Source organism: Rattus norvegicus, chromosome 9 (genome assembly GCF_036323735.1).
Source record: "Rattus norvegicus strain BN/NHsdMcwi chromosome 9, GRCr8, whole genome shotgun sequence".
Taxonomy (NCBI): Eukaryota; Metazoa; Chordata; class Mammalia; order Rodentia; family Muridae; genus Rattus; species Rattus norvegicus.
In genome coordinates, this window is record NC_086027.1 from 111,706,175 (window position 1) to 111,722,866 (window position 16,692).

General features: G+C 47.9%; 1 protein-coding gene across 1 annotated transcript in view; it reads left to right on the forward strand.

The window, feature by feature from the left end:
* The window catches only part of Man2a1 (mannosidase, alpha, class 2A, member 1), a 156,345-nt gene that overhangs the window by 7,262 nt on the left and 132,391 nt on the right, over positions 1–16,692 (forward strand). The window contains exon 2 of the mRNA NM_012979.2: positions 16,167–16,418. Within this exon, the coding sequence (NP_037111.2) occupies positions 16,167–16,418 (252 nt within the window). The remainder of the gene's footprint in view (positions 1–16,166; positions 16,419–16,692) is intronic.

Consider the following 16,692-nt stretch of genomic DNA (forward strand, 5'->3'; position numbering starts at 1 on the left):
TTGAACCTTGGGCCTTACACATGTTTGGTAGGTATTCTCCCGCTGAACCACAATCCAATCACGACCCCGCCTCCTTGTCCTTCTCCTTTCCCCTTTTTGTTTTGAGGCAAGGTCTTCGGAGGGTCGTAGAGCCTGGCCTAGAACTCACTGTAGTTTAGGCAGGCCTTGAACTTGTTTTCTTCCTGCCTCAGCCTCTAGAGCAGTTAGGATTACAGCCTGCACCATCAGGCCCTACAATCTGAAAGTTTCTCTGTGTGTGTGTCTTCTCGATCATGAACCAAACAGAGTCTACTGTACCTTCAGGATTGGAACCCATGACTTTGTTGGCCTTGCCACTGTGACTCCCAGATGGCCGGAGTACAGAGCCCAGTCTGAATATTTGGGTCAGTAATGCTGAATCAGAGCCCACATGTGGATATCTTTCATAAACTATTTATACAGAACAGGATAATTCTCTCTGTGGTCCAGATCTAGACTGCTATTCTGTTCTGTAAAGAACAATTCGTTTTTCGGTTTTATTACTCCTGAAGCTTATGCATAACTTTCTTCCTGTGTGTCTCTACAGGTTGTCCTATCAGCTTTAAGTCACAGCACACTTGTTGTGAGCCAAATGGGTGTGGCACTTCTCACTCTTTATGGCTGGTTTTTTTTTTTTTTTTTCGGAGCTGGGGACTGAACCCAGGGCCTTGCGCTTGCTAGGCAAGCACTCTACCACTGAGCTAAATCCCCAACCCCACGGCTGGTGTTTTAAGTCTTTTTCTCTTCCTTTATTGTCTCTCCCCCTTAGGTGTGTGCTCTGTGTATTTGTAAGATGGTGTTCTTTTCCACTCTATGAATATCTATCTATCTATCTATCTATTTATCTATCTATCTATCTATCTCTCTTTATCTCTCTCTCTCTTTCTTTCTTTCTTTCTTTCTTTCTTTCTCTCCTTCCTTCTTTCTTTCTTCTTTTTTTTATGAAGAGCAAACCAGCTCCTGAAACAGACCATATGCTGTGTTCTCTCTAGTGAACCACTCCATCCTGGGTCAGGAGAACTTGCGCTCTTGACCGTGATCCGTCTTTTCACTCCTTTAGTGAGGGTATAGGAGATACATGTGGAAATAATAAAAGAAACAAACCCTCCTCAAAACCAGAGAGGGAGGTGTGCATTGACAGCTCTTTCTCCTTCACCGGCCAACCCGGTTGGTTCACTTTCGGTTCTACTTCTGGGGAGCCCTCAGTCCAGTGAGGGCTCTGCTCCCCACGCTAACATTTGCTTGCACACCTGGCAAACACGTCATTCTACCTTGAGCTAATGCTTCCTTATGTAGAAGCTGAGGGATTCTTCTCCTTCCCGCCTTCTACATATTAGTTTGGTACTTAATTCTGCTTGATATCCTTAATAACTTAGAAGGATATAACTGTCTGCCTTCCTGTTCTGTTATCCTGAGATAAGAGCTCTGACTCCCTACCCATCAGCTGGGGAAAGTGGTGTTTTCAACTCTCTTCAGTAGTCTTCCCTCTTCCGGTTGATTCTTTGTTTTCTCTTCATTCTCCATATTCCTGGACCCTTCAGTTTGTTGTTGTTTTGTTTTTCCACCTATCAGTCATTGGCATTTAATTCCAGGACTTCCTGTCTTCCACTCCCTGCCTATCGCCTACAAGGGTCGAAAATCAATAAACAATGGATACAGTCTTTCCCCTAAGCCTAAGAGATTCATTGTACACTCTGGTAACCGGTAAGAACATCTTCAAGACTGCTGAGAGTAGATTCTAAGGGTTCTTATCACAGAGGTGCTAATTTTGAGAAGTTATACATATGTTAACTTTACTGAAAGTCCTAAAATGTATAGGCATTTCAAAGCACCATGTTGTGCCTGGTAAATGTGTATGATTTTTGTTTACTAATCAAAACACGTCAAAGTGTTTGAACGTAACGAACGTTGCAAATGTTGATAGCATAGGGCTGTTCCCCTCGTCGGGAAAGAAGGGCGGTGCTGCATTTTAAATACTCTCCCCTTGGCGTCTGGGCAAGTGGATTCTTGTATCTTAGATTCCAGCTGTTAGAACCGTGCTATTTCCTTATCCTTCACGTGTGGACTGTGACTTCCTTGGGTAGCTCTTTGTTTTCTATGTCTCTTTCTAATTTATTTTCCCTTTAGATGACTGATAGGAAATGGAAGTCATGCTTTGTTAAAAGTAGTTTTGCAGCTCTGCATGCGTCCGTACTTCAGGGTTCAGTGGGATCAAAAGGTGGAATGCTCGTTCCGTTTATTGTCCACAGTTACTGTCTGTGCCCCGTTCCTTCCAGCTCTGTTTTGTCTCCTTTTCCAGGAGAAGCCCCTTTCCGTCAGCGCGGGCACTTGGGCCCCTGCATCCTTGGCTGCGTTCCCTCCGGGTTCTTTTACTGATTGATTGACTGATTCGTTTGCTTTTTACTTGACTTAAATACATTTTGTTTGCATATGAATGCTTGCATAAACATTAAAATGAGAGTTTATGTTCTTTTTAAAGATAGTTTTAAAAATTAAGATATAATTACGTTGTCTCCCTTCGACCTCTCCCATACCCCCAACTTGCTTTCAAAATCAGTTTCTTTTTCTTTAATTATTATCGGCTTGCACAGGGGTGTGAGTGTGTGTGTGTGTGTGTGTGTGTGTGTGTGTGTGTGTATGCGTGTGTGTAAATGCAATCTGCTGGGTCTGTTCAGTGTAGCTTGTATGTGAGGCTTATATCCACAGACACCTGTAGCTCTCACCGCTCAAGCAAGCTTCTTTTTATGGCAGATAGAGCCCGTTACAGAAAGTCACGGCTGACCCACATTCAGAGAACAGCTGAGCAGAGGGCTGCTGTACTTACAAATGCCCTGTACCTGAGGCTCGGAGGACAGTGCAGGATATGTACTGAGAGAATGTATCTTTCATATATGACAGGAAGTGACACACGTAAAATCTCAACAATATGGCTCGTTGAAGACTTGAACTAATGGCAACACCAGTTGACGTGCCAGCATAGATGGGGTAAAACTCGGAGTGGAGTTCTTTTGTGCCACTAATGTGGAATTCATGGGTGGGGCCTTATGGAGACCTTTTCTCTGGAAGAGAGGGACCTGTGACTGAAACACTCAAGGATGGAAGCCTAAGGCCAGTCCCTCCTTGGAGTCAGTGGCTTGGGGGTGGGGCGTTTACAGTTTGCTGTAAAACATGTTTCACAGTAAAACATGTTTTTTAAACAATCATCTGCATCTTAGATAAGTCATGCGGAAAAAGTAGCTGTAGAATTTGAGGGGAGGTTGGGTCCCTAGGTTAGTTCATTTAGTCTTTTTTTTTTTTTTTTTTTTTTAGCTATGAGCAGTACAAGATATAAATTAGACCTTGGGAGTGTGCCCAGTCATTGCCAACACATACCTGGACATGCTCGTGGCCTTTCCGATGCACCCTCACAAGCCTAGGTTTTCAAACTCAGAAGGACAGTAGAACTTACAGAGATCTCAGTGGACATCCTAGATGTGCTTCTTGCTTAGAAAGTGCTTCATACCCGCCTCCCCCACAAGCCCCCCCATAAGTAAATAAAAATGAAAAAGAGAGTGCTTCTTAAGTTATTTTGAGGAATATAATTATTGTATGTGAGACAGATAGCGGAATGCCTTCACTTTTGCATTAGGAGTTAATGAGATTAGAGTGATATTGGGCACGTGTTAGGTGTTCAATGAATGCAAGACCTCGGCAGCGGTGTAAGGAAACATACAGGGTACAGATTATGTGCCCTATAGACTGTTGGAGACCCTGGGGACACAGGAGTGAAGAAAAAAGTGTACTCTAGGTATCCAACCTTTTGACCCTGCGACGTGATGTAGATGTCCACAGGTGTTGGCCTTCGATCATGCTCTGCCTATCCTAGGTTCCATGTGCGTCCCTAGACCGTAGATGGGACTTGCATGCAGCTGTCTATGTTCTTATTTCTCAAGACCTAGACTTAAGGGGACCTCAGGAGCTCAGCTGCCTTCTGACGATGGCCAAGTTCGATGTAGTCAGAAAGAAGGGGAGAAGTTGAGTGTGTGGAATTAGTCCTGGCAGCAGTAGAATCCTTGACTCAAGTGCAGTACTTCTCCAGCCATGCGGCCCTGAACTTGGGCATCTGAGAAGGAGTGAGGAGACCGACTGGATCTAGAGAAGTCCTTTGGTGTTTTCAGAGGTAGTTTGGAGTCAGGTGTGGTGGCACACGCCTTTAATCCCAGCACTGCAGAGGCAGAGGCAGAAAGAAGCAGAGGCAGAGGCAGAGAGGCAGAGAGGCAGAGAGGCAGAGAGGCAGAGGCAGAGAGGCAGAGAGGCAGAGAGGCAGAGAGGCAGAGAGGCAGAGGCAGAGAGGCAGAGGCAGAGAGGCAGAGAGGCAGAGGCAGAGAGGCAGAGAGGCAGAGGCAGAGAGGCAGAGGCAGAGGCAGAGGCAGAGAGGCAGAGAGGCAGAGAGGCAGAGGCAGAGAGGCAGAGAGGCAGAGAGGCAGAGGCAGAGAGGCAGAGGCAGAGGCAGAGGCAGAGAGGCAGAGGCAGAGGCAGAGAGGCAGAGGCAGAGAGGCAGAGAGGCAGAGAGGCAGAGAGGCAGAGGCAGAGAGGCAGAGAGGCAGAGGCAGAGAGGCAGAGGCAGAGAGGCAGAGGCAGAGAGGCAGAGGCAGAGAGGCAGAGGCAGAGGCAGAGGCAGAGGCAGAGGCAGAGGCAGAGGCAGAGGCAGAGGCAGAGGCAGAGGCAGGCTGATCTCCTGGAGTTCAAGGGCAGCCTGGTCTAAACCATGACAGTGAGGGCTGCATAGAGAGACCCAGTCTCAAAACCAAAAAAACCAAAGAAAAACAAAAACAAGCAAGCAAGCAAGCAAACAAACAAACAAACAAACAAAAAAACCCCACGAACGAAAAAGAACAGTTTGGGATGAAATTTCGAGTCGCCTGGAGTCAGGCTACGGTTGGGAGTCAGGCGGTGGCAATTTTCTCAGAGTCACTCCGTGTACCAGGAAGCTGCATGCGAGAGGCAGTATTAGAGAATTCATCTCGTAGAAAATTTTAGCCCTGGAAGGGAGCGAGGAGAATATTCAATCTCGATTATTCTGGTAGCAGTGTGTAGGAAGACCCAGAAACAGGGAGGCAGCTGAGAATCTGTGTGAAGTAATGAACAGACATAAGGCAGTAAATCTTTGTTCCAGGATTGAATTGGCTGCAGTCAAAAAGGAGAAAAAGTGTGCAGACGTTTTGTGAGGAGAATGCTGGCAGGACTTTCTGGTGGATGGTAAAGAACAGTGATGGGTGGTTCGAGTCCCATGTTTCCCCTCGACTTTTCCCCTTTGGGATACTGGGGGGGGGGAGTTATACTGTTTGCAGACAAGTAGCCTGAAACACAAGCTAGCCCGTGAAGCCAAGTCGAGTTTTATTTATGACGGAGTGGACGTTGGTGGAAATAGCCAAGCGAGCTAAGAGACGAAGGGAGGTGCAGTCAGCTGGGAGCTCATCAGAGCGGAGGAGGGATGAGCTCACTCTGAGGCTGTGCCTGGAGAGGAGAGCCCTGGGCCAAGTACATTTCTTCTAGCCAAAATCTGAACTTTTTACATGACGAGTGTCCCGCAGCAGATGTTAACAAAAGCAGCTGCGCTCAGTGTGTCGGAAACCAGCGCATGGAGGACGTACCAACGAAAACACACTACTCAGAGGAAGCATCTCAGACAGGCATTTCCATAGGACATGGACCCAAAGGACCCTTCTCGTTTTTACCGCACCTGAAGGGACCTTTTCTAGTTTGTAAGACAGAACCTGGATTATTTTGTGTGTATGGTTGAGGGAGATGAAGAGTCAAAAGGCAGTTACTCCAGCTAGATGGCTCCCAGCTCAAGGCTGGATTAGAGGTTCAATCATCTTGCTGAAAACACCCTCCGAGTGGCCTGTTCCTGACCAAGAGTCCCTCTTCTCTGGCTGGCCCACATGTGGGAAGAACTGAAAATTGTCTTTGGCCCAAGACCATCTCTGAAAACTTCGCAGGGCCAAAGAGCTACAGGACTTGGGATGCAAAATATTTCTTGGAACTCTCAGGGTAAGAAGATCTAACCAGCAATATTGAAAACATAAGATGTGAGAGCCAAGAAGTTCATCCTTCATGTGCCGTTTACAGCTGATGTGTTCTTTTTTTTTTTTTTGGTTCTTTTTTTTTTCGGAGCTGGGGACCGAACCCAGGGCCTTGCGCTTCCTAGGTAAGCTCTCTACCACTGAGCTAAATCCCCAGCCCCACATGGTTTCTTTTAGTAACAACTAGAAGGAGCCTATCTGGAGAACGAGTCCTGTAAATAAGATCGCTGGGGAGACTGATAATCTACTTAATCCAATGCCATTTTTAAAGACTCTCCCCACCCATTCCTGAGTGAGGAATGATGTCGGGCATGTCAGTCCCATTTGTTTTATTAAGGCGAAGACTGTTCAGTCTGACTGGCTTTTCCCATTGCAGACATTTGCTCTCTTTTTACATCGAAACTTTGTTTTTTCAAAGTCGCTATGTTGACAGACCGTTTGCCAGCAGATTCTAAGATACAGTATAGGCCTTCATCTTTGCAAAGTGAGTTGGGTATAAATATATGTTCACAGTTACCTTGTGTCTAGAGAGATAAGCAGATGGCACAGACAGGAGTCAAGAACTAGAATAGACCAGCCATCCTTGATGGGCGATAGCTACCAACAAAGCGGGCTTCTTTGTGATCTGTTGCTACCTCAAGTGTCCTTTGTGAGCTTGCTTGTAAGTTCTTGGGTGGGAGTGGATCATCTTAATAGATGGCCTCAGAAGGCTAAGAGTAAGCATAGGAATATATCAGGGCTGACTTAGCGGGGAAAGATGCTTGCTCCCAAGCCTGAAAGACTGAGTTTGATCCCAGGGTCCTGAACGATGGAGGCTGAGAACCAACTACTGAAGGTTGTCCTCTGATTTCTACACGAGTACTGTGGTAGGTGCATGTCCCCCACCCCCAGTAAGTAACTACAATAAGAATAAAATATTTAAAAGAATGCAAGTACGTTAAAAGTAAGTCATGGGAGAAACACCAGTCGTGTGATTCTTAATCATTTTTGGGGGTGGGCAGGGAGGATGGGGAGATTTATCTATTGAACTTTCAAAGTGCTGAATTAAAGACCTACTAGGTGATTGATAATCTGCACAATGCTGACTAAGTATAGTTGTTAAGTGGACTTGTAAGTAGTAAAACTGCACTTTATTAAAATGTTTTATAATACAGATATCTGTCCTGTTTACACACTCCTCCTCCAGTAATTGTTTTTGGAACATAGTCTGTTCTGCAAAATGTCGCTTCCTATGATAACCAGATGCCTAAACTGTCACCTCAGTGAGGAGGGGGCCTCTCCACGCAGCTCTCCTGGGTGTGTGCACGTGAGGCCATATGGTTTTCATCTGAACATACATCTGGGCCCTTTCAGATAGTGTGGAGGTAGGAGCGGTGTTCTGACATGTGGCTGCAGAAGGTGCCAGCATTGGAGGCCCAGCCCCCGTTTCAGAGTGAAGCAGTGGGAAGGGACATGCTGTTCTCCCTGGTTAGGGACAGGATCCTGCCCGGTGACACCAGCAGCTGCCAGGGGGCGCCCATGGGCAGTCCCCAGGCCCCTGAGCACCCAGCTAGAGCATAGTGGGAACCTCAGCTCTCCTCCTCAGCTTCTTGGCACTCTCTCTCTGTGTATATGAGGGGCCTCAGTTACTGCCTTACCTAGGAAGGGGGACTTATGAATGGGGACAGTGCATGTGTTGCTCCTGAGTTTTGGGAGGACACCGTACAATTCAGTACTCTTCATGGTCACACGGTGATGCCACTTACTTCTCAGGTGTGAACAGCCACACAAAGACAGTCGCCTCAGAGTAGAGATCCAGGGGTGCTACCCACCAGATCCAGGAAAGAAGCATTAGGCAGTCCCTTGTAGCAGTGGCCTGTGACTTGCTGACTGTGACCGCAGGCCAGGTGACTCTTTCTCTTCCTGGCCTCTGGGGGTGAAGTGGACATTTGAAGCGCTACTTGTCTCGTTATAAAACCCAGACGTCTTCCTGTGAAGTTGCCTGCCGTCTGACTGACTAGCACTATTTTCCCGGATAAGTGGAACAGTGCTGACTACTGACCGGGTACTGCTCAGTAACCATGACACCGGTGGGTTGGGAAGACACCCTCTTGAACCAAGTTGCAGTTCCCATATTTAGCTTGAATGCAGAGGCCCTTAACTGAGGATGTGTGAGAACTGCCTGGTAAGCCATTTCCCATATAATAAGGTGGACCTGTGCGTGCTCTCCAGGCAAACCACACTTATTTCCAATGCTCGAAATTCCTGTCCGTACTGGGTACGTATATGTTCAGCCTCGATTTCTCCTCTTAATTCCAATCTAGCATCCACACTGATAGCCATCATATCTGTTAGATCCCAGGAACATCAGTTTCCCGTCCATTCTCTTCTCCTTCACATCCCGTTTCTCTTGAGTGACGCCGTTGCTTCCAATTGCCCCAGTAAAACACCAAGGGAGCATCCTTCTGCCTTTATTGTTCTCATAGTTTGACTTCCTTCCTGCCACTTTCTTTCCTGCCCCTCTACTTGTACTGACCTGGACCGAGCTGGACAAGCTGGGGCCCCTCCTGAATTGTATCTGTCCCTTGGGAGCTTCAGAAACAGATCGGATACATTTTAAATTCTCCAACTTTGAAACAGTGTTTAAGAGGGATATGATACGCTGATGTTTCTTTTCTTAGAAGCACATTAAAGATATTTTAAATTATTTTATGTGTATGTTATGTGTGCCCCAGTGAGATTTTGTGCATCTGATGTATGCAGAGGCTACAAGAGGACAATTGATCCCTGGGAACTGGAATTATAGGCAGTTCAGAGTCACTGGGTGCTGGGAACTGACTCTGGGTCCTCTATAAGAGCAGTAAGCTCTCTCTTCATTGCTGATCCATCTCTCCAGGCTCCTGAGCGTTCACTGGTTACTCATTTCCTGTATGCAGAAGTGCCCTGTGGACGGGCTGCTGCAGTGTGGGGGCTGTTCATTCTCCTTTGTTGCAAGGAGCTTGAGTCTCTCCAGTTCTCCTGGATGGTCTCTAACAGGCCACCAGTTAGAGTGCTCTCTCAGCTTTACTCAGGTAGGGCCAGCCCTTTCCCTGGTGTAGTAGTGTGCTGTTGTAACTGTAATGGGCACAAAGAAAGAATGGGATCTGCTTGTTTTGGAGCTCAGAGGTGCGAAGCAGTCAGAGCTGGGAGGGACTTCAGAGGGCTCAGAGCCACGCAGCATCCTGGGATCAGGATGGGTGCATCACTTCACCCTCTTCTGTCCTCAGGCTCCCTTGTCCGGCTTTGCCCTTGGTCTGCTCTCTTTAATCTTTGAGATCCTTGTGCCTTTAAGAGCCCTCTCTGGACATTCTAGGGTAACCTCACCATCTCAGAATCCCGAGTTTCCTCAGCAAAGCTTGCCATCTATGTACCATATTTTAGCTTCTGGAATTGGGGCATAGGCATCTTTGAATAAGCACGATTTGAATTTATCTGTATGTATTAAGTGATCTTCAGCTCTCTCAGTTCAGGTGTTATTCACTGCCCCTATTTTATAGATGGGGAAAGTAAGGCAGAGGGAAGTTATGTAATGGGTCTGCGCTTAGCTGCCACTGCCTGCTGATGTCGGAGTTTACATGTCACTTCACTCTAGCCTTCTCTAGTCAGGACGCATACTGCTTTTGCAGGCGTCTAGTGTATCCTTCAAGTGATGTTTTAAAACCACACAGTGGTTATCCTCAACGCCTCCTCAAGCGGTTGGTGGCTCCTGAGTTTCAAGTCCTCACATAATTGTTTCAAGCAATGGGAGTTAGCTCCCTCACGATGTTCCCTTCTCAAGGTCACACAGATAGCAGGTGCTAACATTGCAACACGTGATCTGGACCATGGCCAGCTTGCCTCACTGTTTTTGCTAAAGGGACTTTACCTGATAAGGCCATGTTTAGAAAATGATTAACCATTATTTGATGTTATATTATGGACACATTCAATCCCAGACTCATGGAGGAGGCACGAACTGGGCATCTGATCCAGAGTTTCAGGATGTGGCTGTCAGGAATGGAACTCTGGTCCCCTGGGCGCTCTTTAGTGCTGGGCCGCCTCTTCAGCCCCATCAGAAGGTCTTGATGGGGTGGAGTGATTCTCACCCCACATCATTAGAGTGGAAAGAAAGGTATGAAACAAAAGGGTGGGATTGATCGGGAGGCTCAGCTCAAGCACACACATTAAGGCAAAGCTTTCTCTCCCTCTGTGGCTATGCACACTGGGCAATCATTTTTTCTCTAAAATTGTTCTAATTAGAAACTTAGATGCAAAATGTATTGTGCGGATGGGACAAAGGATTGTTTCGAGTTTCCCCTTAACCTTCTTTTGCATTCTCCATAGCATGTGAAAACCAGCTTCTCGAAGGCTTGTGGCTGACCTGGACAGACGCAGATTCTTTGCCCTTAGAAGGGAGCCACATGTCCTGCTCAGAGGTCATGATTGTCAACCTGTGGCCAACCCTAGGTCACACTCACTTTCCACTGGACCACTCTAGTAGTAATGGGGCTTTCCATTCCTTTACAGATAGTTTATTGTGTGTGTGTGTGTGTGTGTGTGTGTGTGTCTCTGTGTGTCTGTGTCTATGTCTGTTTGCTGTGTATGTCTATCTGTGTCGTGTGTGTTTTTCTGTCTGTGTGTCTGTGTCTGTGTCTGTCTGTGTGTTGTCTGTGTGTGTGTGTGTGCTATGTGTGTCTCTGTGTTGTGTATGTGTGTTTGTGTATCTCTCTATATGTCTGTATGTTTGTTTGTGTGTGTCTGTCTCTGTGTGTGCCTGTCTGTGTGCCTGTGTATGTGTGTGTGTCTTTCTGTCTGTGTCTGTGTGTCTCTGTGTGTCTGTCTGTTGGTCTGTGTCTGTCTGTGTGTGCACATGAACGCAGCTACCATAGAGGCCAGAGATATTGAATTCCCCCTGGAGCTGGAATTATAGACAGTTTTGAGTTGTCTGATGCCAGTGCTGGGAATTGAACCCCTGGACCTCTGCAAGAGCAGCATGAATTCTTAACTGTTGAACTATCTTCTCAGTCCATTTCTACTCTCTCACTTTATAATTTATGTTTTGATACAACGAAGATCAATTTTTTTCCGTAAAAGGTCATGAGTGTTCTGTAGTTTGGGGAATGGGAGGGTGGGTGGATTGTGGATCATATGCCAAATATTTTCATGCCCTAGGACGTGGCGGGCAGCAGCCGTTCGAGCATCCCTTGGCTTTCTCTCGTAATGTGTAATTGAGATGCTCCTGAGAGTCAGGCATTGCGCCAGACGTCAGGCACGGGGAGCAAAACAGCTGCCCACTTAGTGGGGAAAGAGGGATGGCACGCACGAGTAGTGCACTGGGTCGTTGTGGTAATGCTGTGGAGAAAATGGAAGTGGCATTGAGAAAGAATGCTGTACAGAAGGCTGTTTCAGAGGGAATAGCTGAGGAGGCATTGAAGGCGTCTTTTAGGGAGAGACTTGAAGCACTGTACAAGGGGGAAAATGGTACGGAGGATCGGCAAGAAGGAGATGGCTTGGAGCTGGGCTGCAATTAGGGCAGAGCCGAGCTGGGGAAGAGCGCTGCGTGCATCCCTGCGTTAACAGAGGGGTCGCTCTGTGCTTCGACTGTGATGAAGAATGCTCCAAATGCACTAAGAAGCTAGCCGTGGTTATTACAGCAGGCTCGCTATCGGAGTGAGGCGCCGATGACTAAACATGCATGCGGGGAGGCAGTTGATTCGGAAAATTACTGGTGCCTTGTAGTCAGGCTGTTCGGAGGGTGCGGGGAGAGAGGTTTATTGATTCAACAAGTATGTTGGAGATGGGAAGGAACTGCGTGTAGAGGCATCACGAGGACAGAAGAAGAATCAGGACACAAACTTTTTGAAGGAGCTGACTGGGGAGACCAGAGCTGCTTTCTGGAGGTGAGGACGCCGCAGATCTGGGGGGAGGGCGTCCTCCCTCAGCAGGTAGGGTCAAATAGAGCAATCGGCAGGTGCTTGAATATCTGGACCCGCTTTTCGGAGGTTTTCACAGAGTATGTAAATACCAGAGACAGGAGAACAGCGTGGCATTTAAGTCTCTGAGTGGATGAGATCATGCAGTATAGAGACGTAACGGGTTAACCTGGAGGCCGACATTCAGAGGTCACAGAGACAAGGAGCCAGCGAAAGTAGGCCACAGGAAGAAAGCCAAGGGCACATGGTACCGCAAATCAAACCAGTCCCTGCAGGTTCCAGGGTGGGGATGCCCTGTGGTGTGTTCCTGGAGATGATGAGGTCCCAGCATGCTTTGCTGCAGGCCGGACGTATGTGCATGGGAGGGATTCATGTGGGCAGCTTTTAGTGAGATGGACAAAAACGGACCGCAATGGGCCTGTGCGTGAGCTGGGGCTGTAAAGACAAGAGGAGCACAGAGTACAGCTTTGGAGATCCCCATGTGTCCAAGAAGTGGGCTGTCAGCAGATGACAGAGCCACGGACACACTGTCTGGCTCCCTCCGAGCACTCAGACCCAGCCCCTAGGAAGCTCCTGGTGTTACACTCAGGCCGAGCTTGGAATCTTTGCGTAGAGTCCTGGAGATAAAACGCTTGAAGGACCTGCTGTTACCCAGACGACAAAGTGAGAGTTCGCCCTGTACATTTTTATCTCGTCAGACCCTTGGTGACAAGCTCCACGTGACAGCGGATCTTCCCCACCCAGCCCACTGGCCCAAAGTTCCTTAAAAATGCCTCCTAGACACAGAAGTAACCCTGGGATGCTACTCAGGGCGACATGCTTGGATTTTCCCCTTTGACAGAAGAAGGGAGGGGCCCAGCACTGATCAGCAGAAGCTAATCAAGCTAAGAAGATGGCTGTACTTTGCCCCTTTTCAGGATGCCTTGGTAGTCCAGTTACATGACATCCTGGTCCGCCTTCTCGTAGTTAAGGGAGGCATAGGGGTGTGGCTGACTGTTAACAATGCAGATAGTGGGACTGGAGAGACCGCTCCTCCTCGGTTCCTCCACGTGGCCACTCAGCCGTTCCAGGTCCAGGGAACCGGATGCCCTCACCTGATAGTCCTCCCAGGTGTTACACACATGTGGGGCAGAGGCGTACACAGTCAAAAACCCCACACACATAGTAATAAATTAACGTAAAACAAGTCAGGCGGCATGACGCCATAGGCATTCGGGACTGGCTGCTTCACGGAGGTCGGTGTGGAAGAACAGCCGTACCACAGGGAAGGCGTGCTTGACACTGCAGCATCAGGAGGACTTCGGCAGGAGCGAGACGTCGGAGCCAGTGACAGAGATGGGCTTGGATGTTTGAAGGGTCCTGGCCTCTGCATGTGAGGCCTCTGAGCGGCAGAGGAAAGACAGCCATCTTGCAGGCGAGGCCTGAAGGAAGAGGATGCACAATCAGCCGTGCTTGAGTGGCCACAGTAACTCTAGTCGCCTGCAGCCCGTGTCCTCCCCGGGGCAGATCATTATGTAATGTGTTCCAAGTCGGTGTGGGCAGTGATTGATCTCCTTCCTGGAGTGGAGTGGGCACTGATCCTGGTCTACCTTGTTGTAGACTAAATTAGCTCTGCCCAATGTCTCTGATATGTGAGAGCCTTTCCCTCAGCTTTTCTCTTTCACCACTAGCAGAGAAAATCAAATACAGCCTTCTTCCCCCTCCTCGGCAGCCGAAGATGCCTCCCTATAGAACTGATTAGCAAATCAAAGGGTAACGTGATTTTCTCACCAGTGGTTTTTCTTGCCCTATAGAAAATTGTCTTTTTCAATATTACTCTCGGCATTCTTTGACCTGTCAGCGTAATTGAAACATTAGCTACCATTTCTGTTCCTTTAGTGCACACCATGGTGCACATCCCTTCACTCCTCCCAGCCACGTGGCTGGAGTTTGCCTATGAGGTCTGCGGTAAGGAGTTGGGCTGTTTGGAGGGAGACCTTATTCCAGTGCGTAATATAATTTAAAAATGGTTTTCATTAGAGCATTAATGCTGACAGAGCCCCAGGCCACACTCTTCTACCTGTACTTAAGTTAATATAGAATCCTGGGCACTGGTCATTAATTGTATCTTTAGAGCCACTGTGAGAGTGAAAGTTGTCGTTAATGTCTGTTGGCTCCCTCTTCACGATAGTATAATGTTTATACTGAGTATTTCTCTGACACGGAGGTTGTGGGAGCAAGGCGGCGTAGCAGACACTTTTCCTAGAGTGGTCCTTTTCCTCCTCACTGAGTGTTGCCTACAGTAGGCAGCTTGGTGATGGATGTGGGCCCAGAGGGAACCCCCTCCAAGCACAGATAGCTCGAGAAAGATGTATTACAGCCTGGCACCCTCGCATAGTGTCTTTAGAAGCTCTGAGGGCACACTAAAGCTTCGTTTTAGGGAGATGTGTGGGGCAGATCTGAAGGTCTAGTTCTGCACAGAACGGAGACTTGCTTGACTGTGGCCTCCGTGGTAAGATGACCCCCTTGGAGGGAGTTTTGGTTTTGCTTCTGGAGCTCCTCAGCAGGATGAGTCAGAACAATTTCGAGAAGCTGCAGGCTGTTCTGCTGTGGTAACGTGTGAGGAAATCTCCCCATTGCTCCATGCCATCATGGAAGTCTAGACAGGCCTTGGGTTTGACTCGTAAGCAGTTTTATTCTTTTGGGTTGGACAGGGAGCTACAACAGAAGAGAGTTTCGGTCTTTGCATAGCAGAGAACTGCCGGCTGTCGTAGCCAGCATGGATGCGGCCTTCACTGGTATGGCGGCAGGGGCAGCCTTTTTGCATTGTACTGGCAGGGCCATGGCATCGCAGTCTACACGTTTACACTCGAGAATTGTACACTCTAGTTATGAAAACAGCCACCCAGGAAATCTCCTCACGTTTGAATGAGTTTAAATAAAAATGTTGGGCCATACCTATAGTTCTGGGCTGCAGGCTGCAGGCTGCAGGCTCCTGGCTGCTTATCCCTAAAGGGCTCTGGTGATCGGGAGCCCACATGATTTCTCGAGCTTCTTCGTGTGATCGGGAGTCAGTCTTGCGTTGAGACCCAGGGCTTCCTGGCTGTACTGTGTCCTCTTTGCACTTTGTCTGCTTCCCTTGTGAAGCCCACCCAACTTTACGAGTATAATTAAAATCTCCACTCACTGTTAAACCAGACCCCTGGGACTGGAGTACAGATGGTTGTGAGACACCATGTGGGTGCTGGGAATCAAACCCAGGTTTTCCGGAAGAGCAGACAGTGCTTTTACCCACAAAGCCATTGCTCTGGTTCCTTGTTATACTTTTAAAAGATTTATTATTTTAAGTATGTGTGTGTATATGTATACGTGTGTATGTGTGTGTTGCTTATGTTATCTTGTATATTCAGAGACATATATATGTACACACACACACACACACACACACACACGACAATATATATCTTAGGTATTTTTGTCTTCCCACTGTGTGGCAATCTGCCCAACCCTAGGCGTCAGGTCAGAGCTCTTATTCGGAAACATGACAAATGCATGAATATCTTTCCTATACTTGGAACTGAGCATCCAGCTGAGCAAATGAGAGATGGTTCTTCCTGCCGTTAGCGGCAGGAACCGGTAACGTGGGGATCAATTGAAAACGAAAGCACCCGGATGTCACACTGCATAGTAAAAGCACGCATAGCGGTTCCTTAGGCTGTGGTTATGTGTGTGGCAGTTAGGAGCTGATAGGCTGACTTCCCTTTCGATTGTCCCGGGTGTGTGAACACACTCAGGTGGGATATCCTAGTTCGGTTTCTATGGCTTTTGACCCTGCAAATTAATCCCAGTCTATTTTGCTTAAATTTAAAATTTCGCTCTTGAATATACCATGTGTCTGCACTAGTGATTCCAGAGGCCTGGATCTGTGGGGACTAGGGAACAACTCGTAAATACCTTTGGTCATTCTCTTACACCTTAAAACTAAGATTAGATAAAGTCGGTGGTTACAGGGAGGTCTTAGGCTACAAGGTGGTACTTCAGTCCTAGCTGCCCATACCTACGTCGTGTGTTTGTGCACACGGAAGCGGGCAGACAAGCGTGAGCGCCCGTCCTCTGTGTGCCTTGGCAGAGCTGCAGACATGGTTCTCATAGACGCCTCTTCTTTTCCTTCCAGGGCCAGCTTTCAATATTGCAAGAAAAGATCGACCATTTGGAGCGTTTGCTAGCGGAGAACAACGAGATCATCTCGAATATCAGAGACTCGGTCATCAACCTGAGTGAGTCTGTGGAAGATGGCCCACGAGGTCCAGCAGGCAACGCCAGCCAAGGCTCTGCGCACCTCCACTCTGCACAGTTGGCCCTACAGGCTGACCCCAAAGACTGCTTGTTTGCCTCGCAGAGCGGAAACCAGCACCGGGATGTGCAGGTAACCGACAGCCAGCTGCTGGTCGTCTCTGGCCTTTGGTTTGTTTTCAGGTTTGCCTCTGTGTCTGCTTTATTCTGCAAGTGTCTGGGCTCTGGCTCCAGTGTTGTCTTTTGCCATGATTTGTTTGGTCTCCTCGTCCTCTTAATTCGTTAGTGATATGATTCACTACCCTCATCTCTGTCTGTTGTCTTCTGAGCACCGCCATTTTGGATGCCTAACTGTCTCTGTTTTCATATTAAATCACACTGGCTCTTAAAGCAAAGAGACGAAGGAA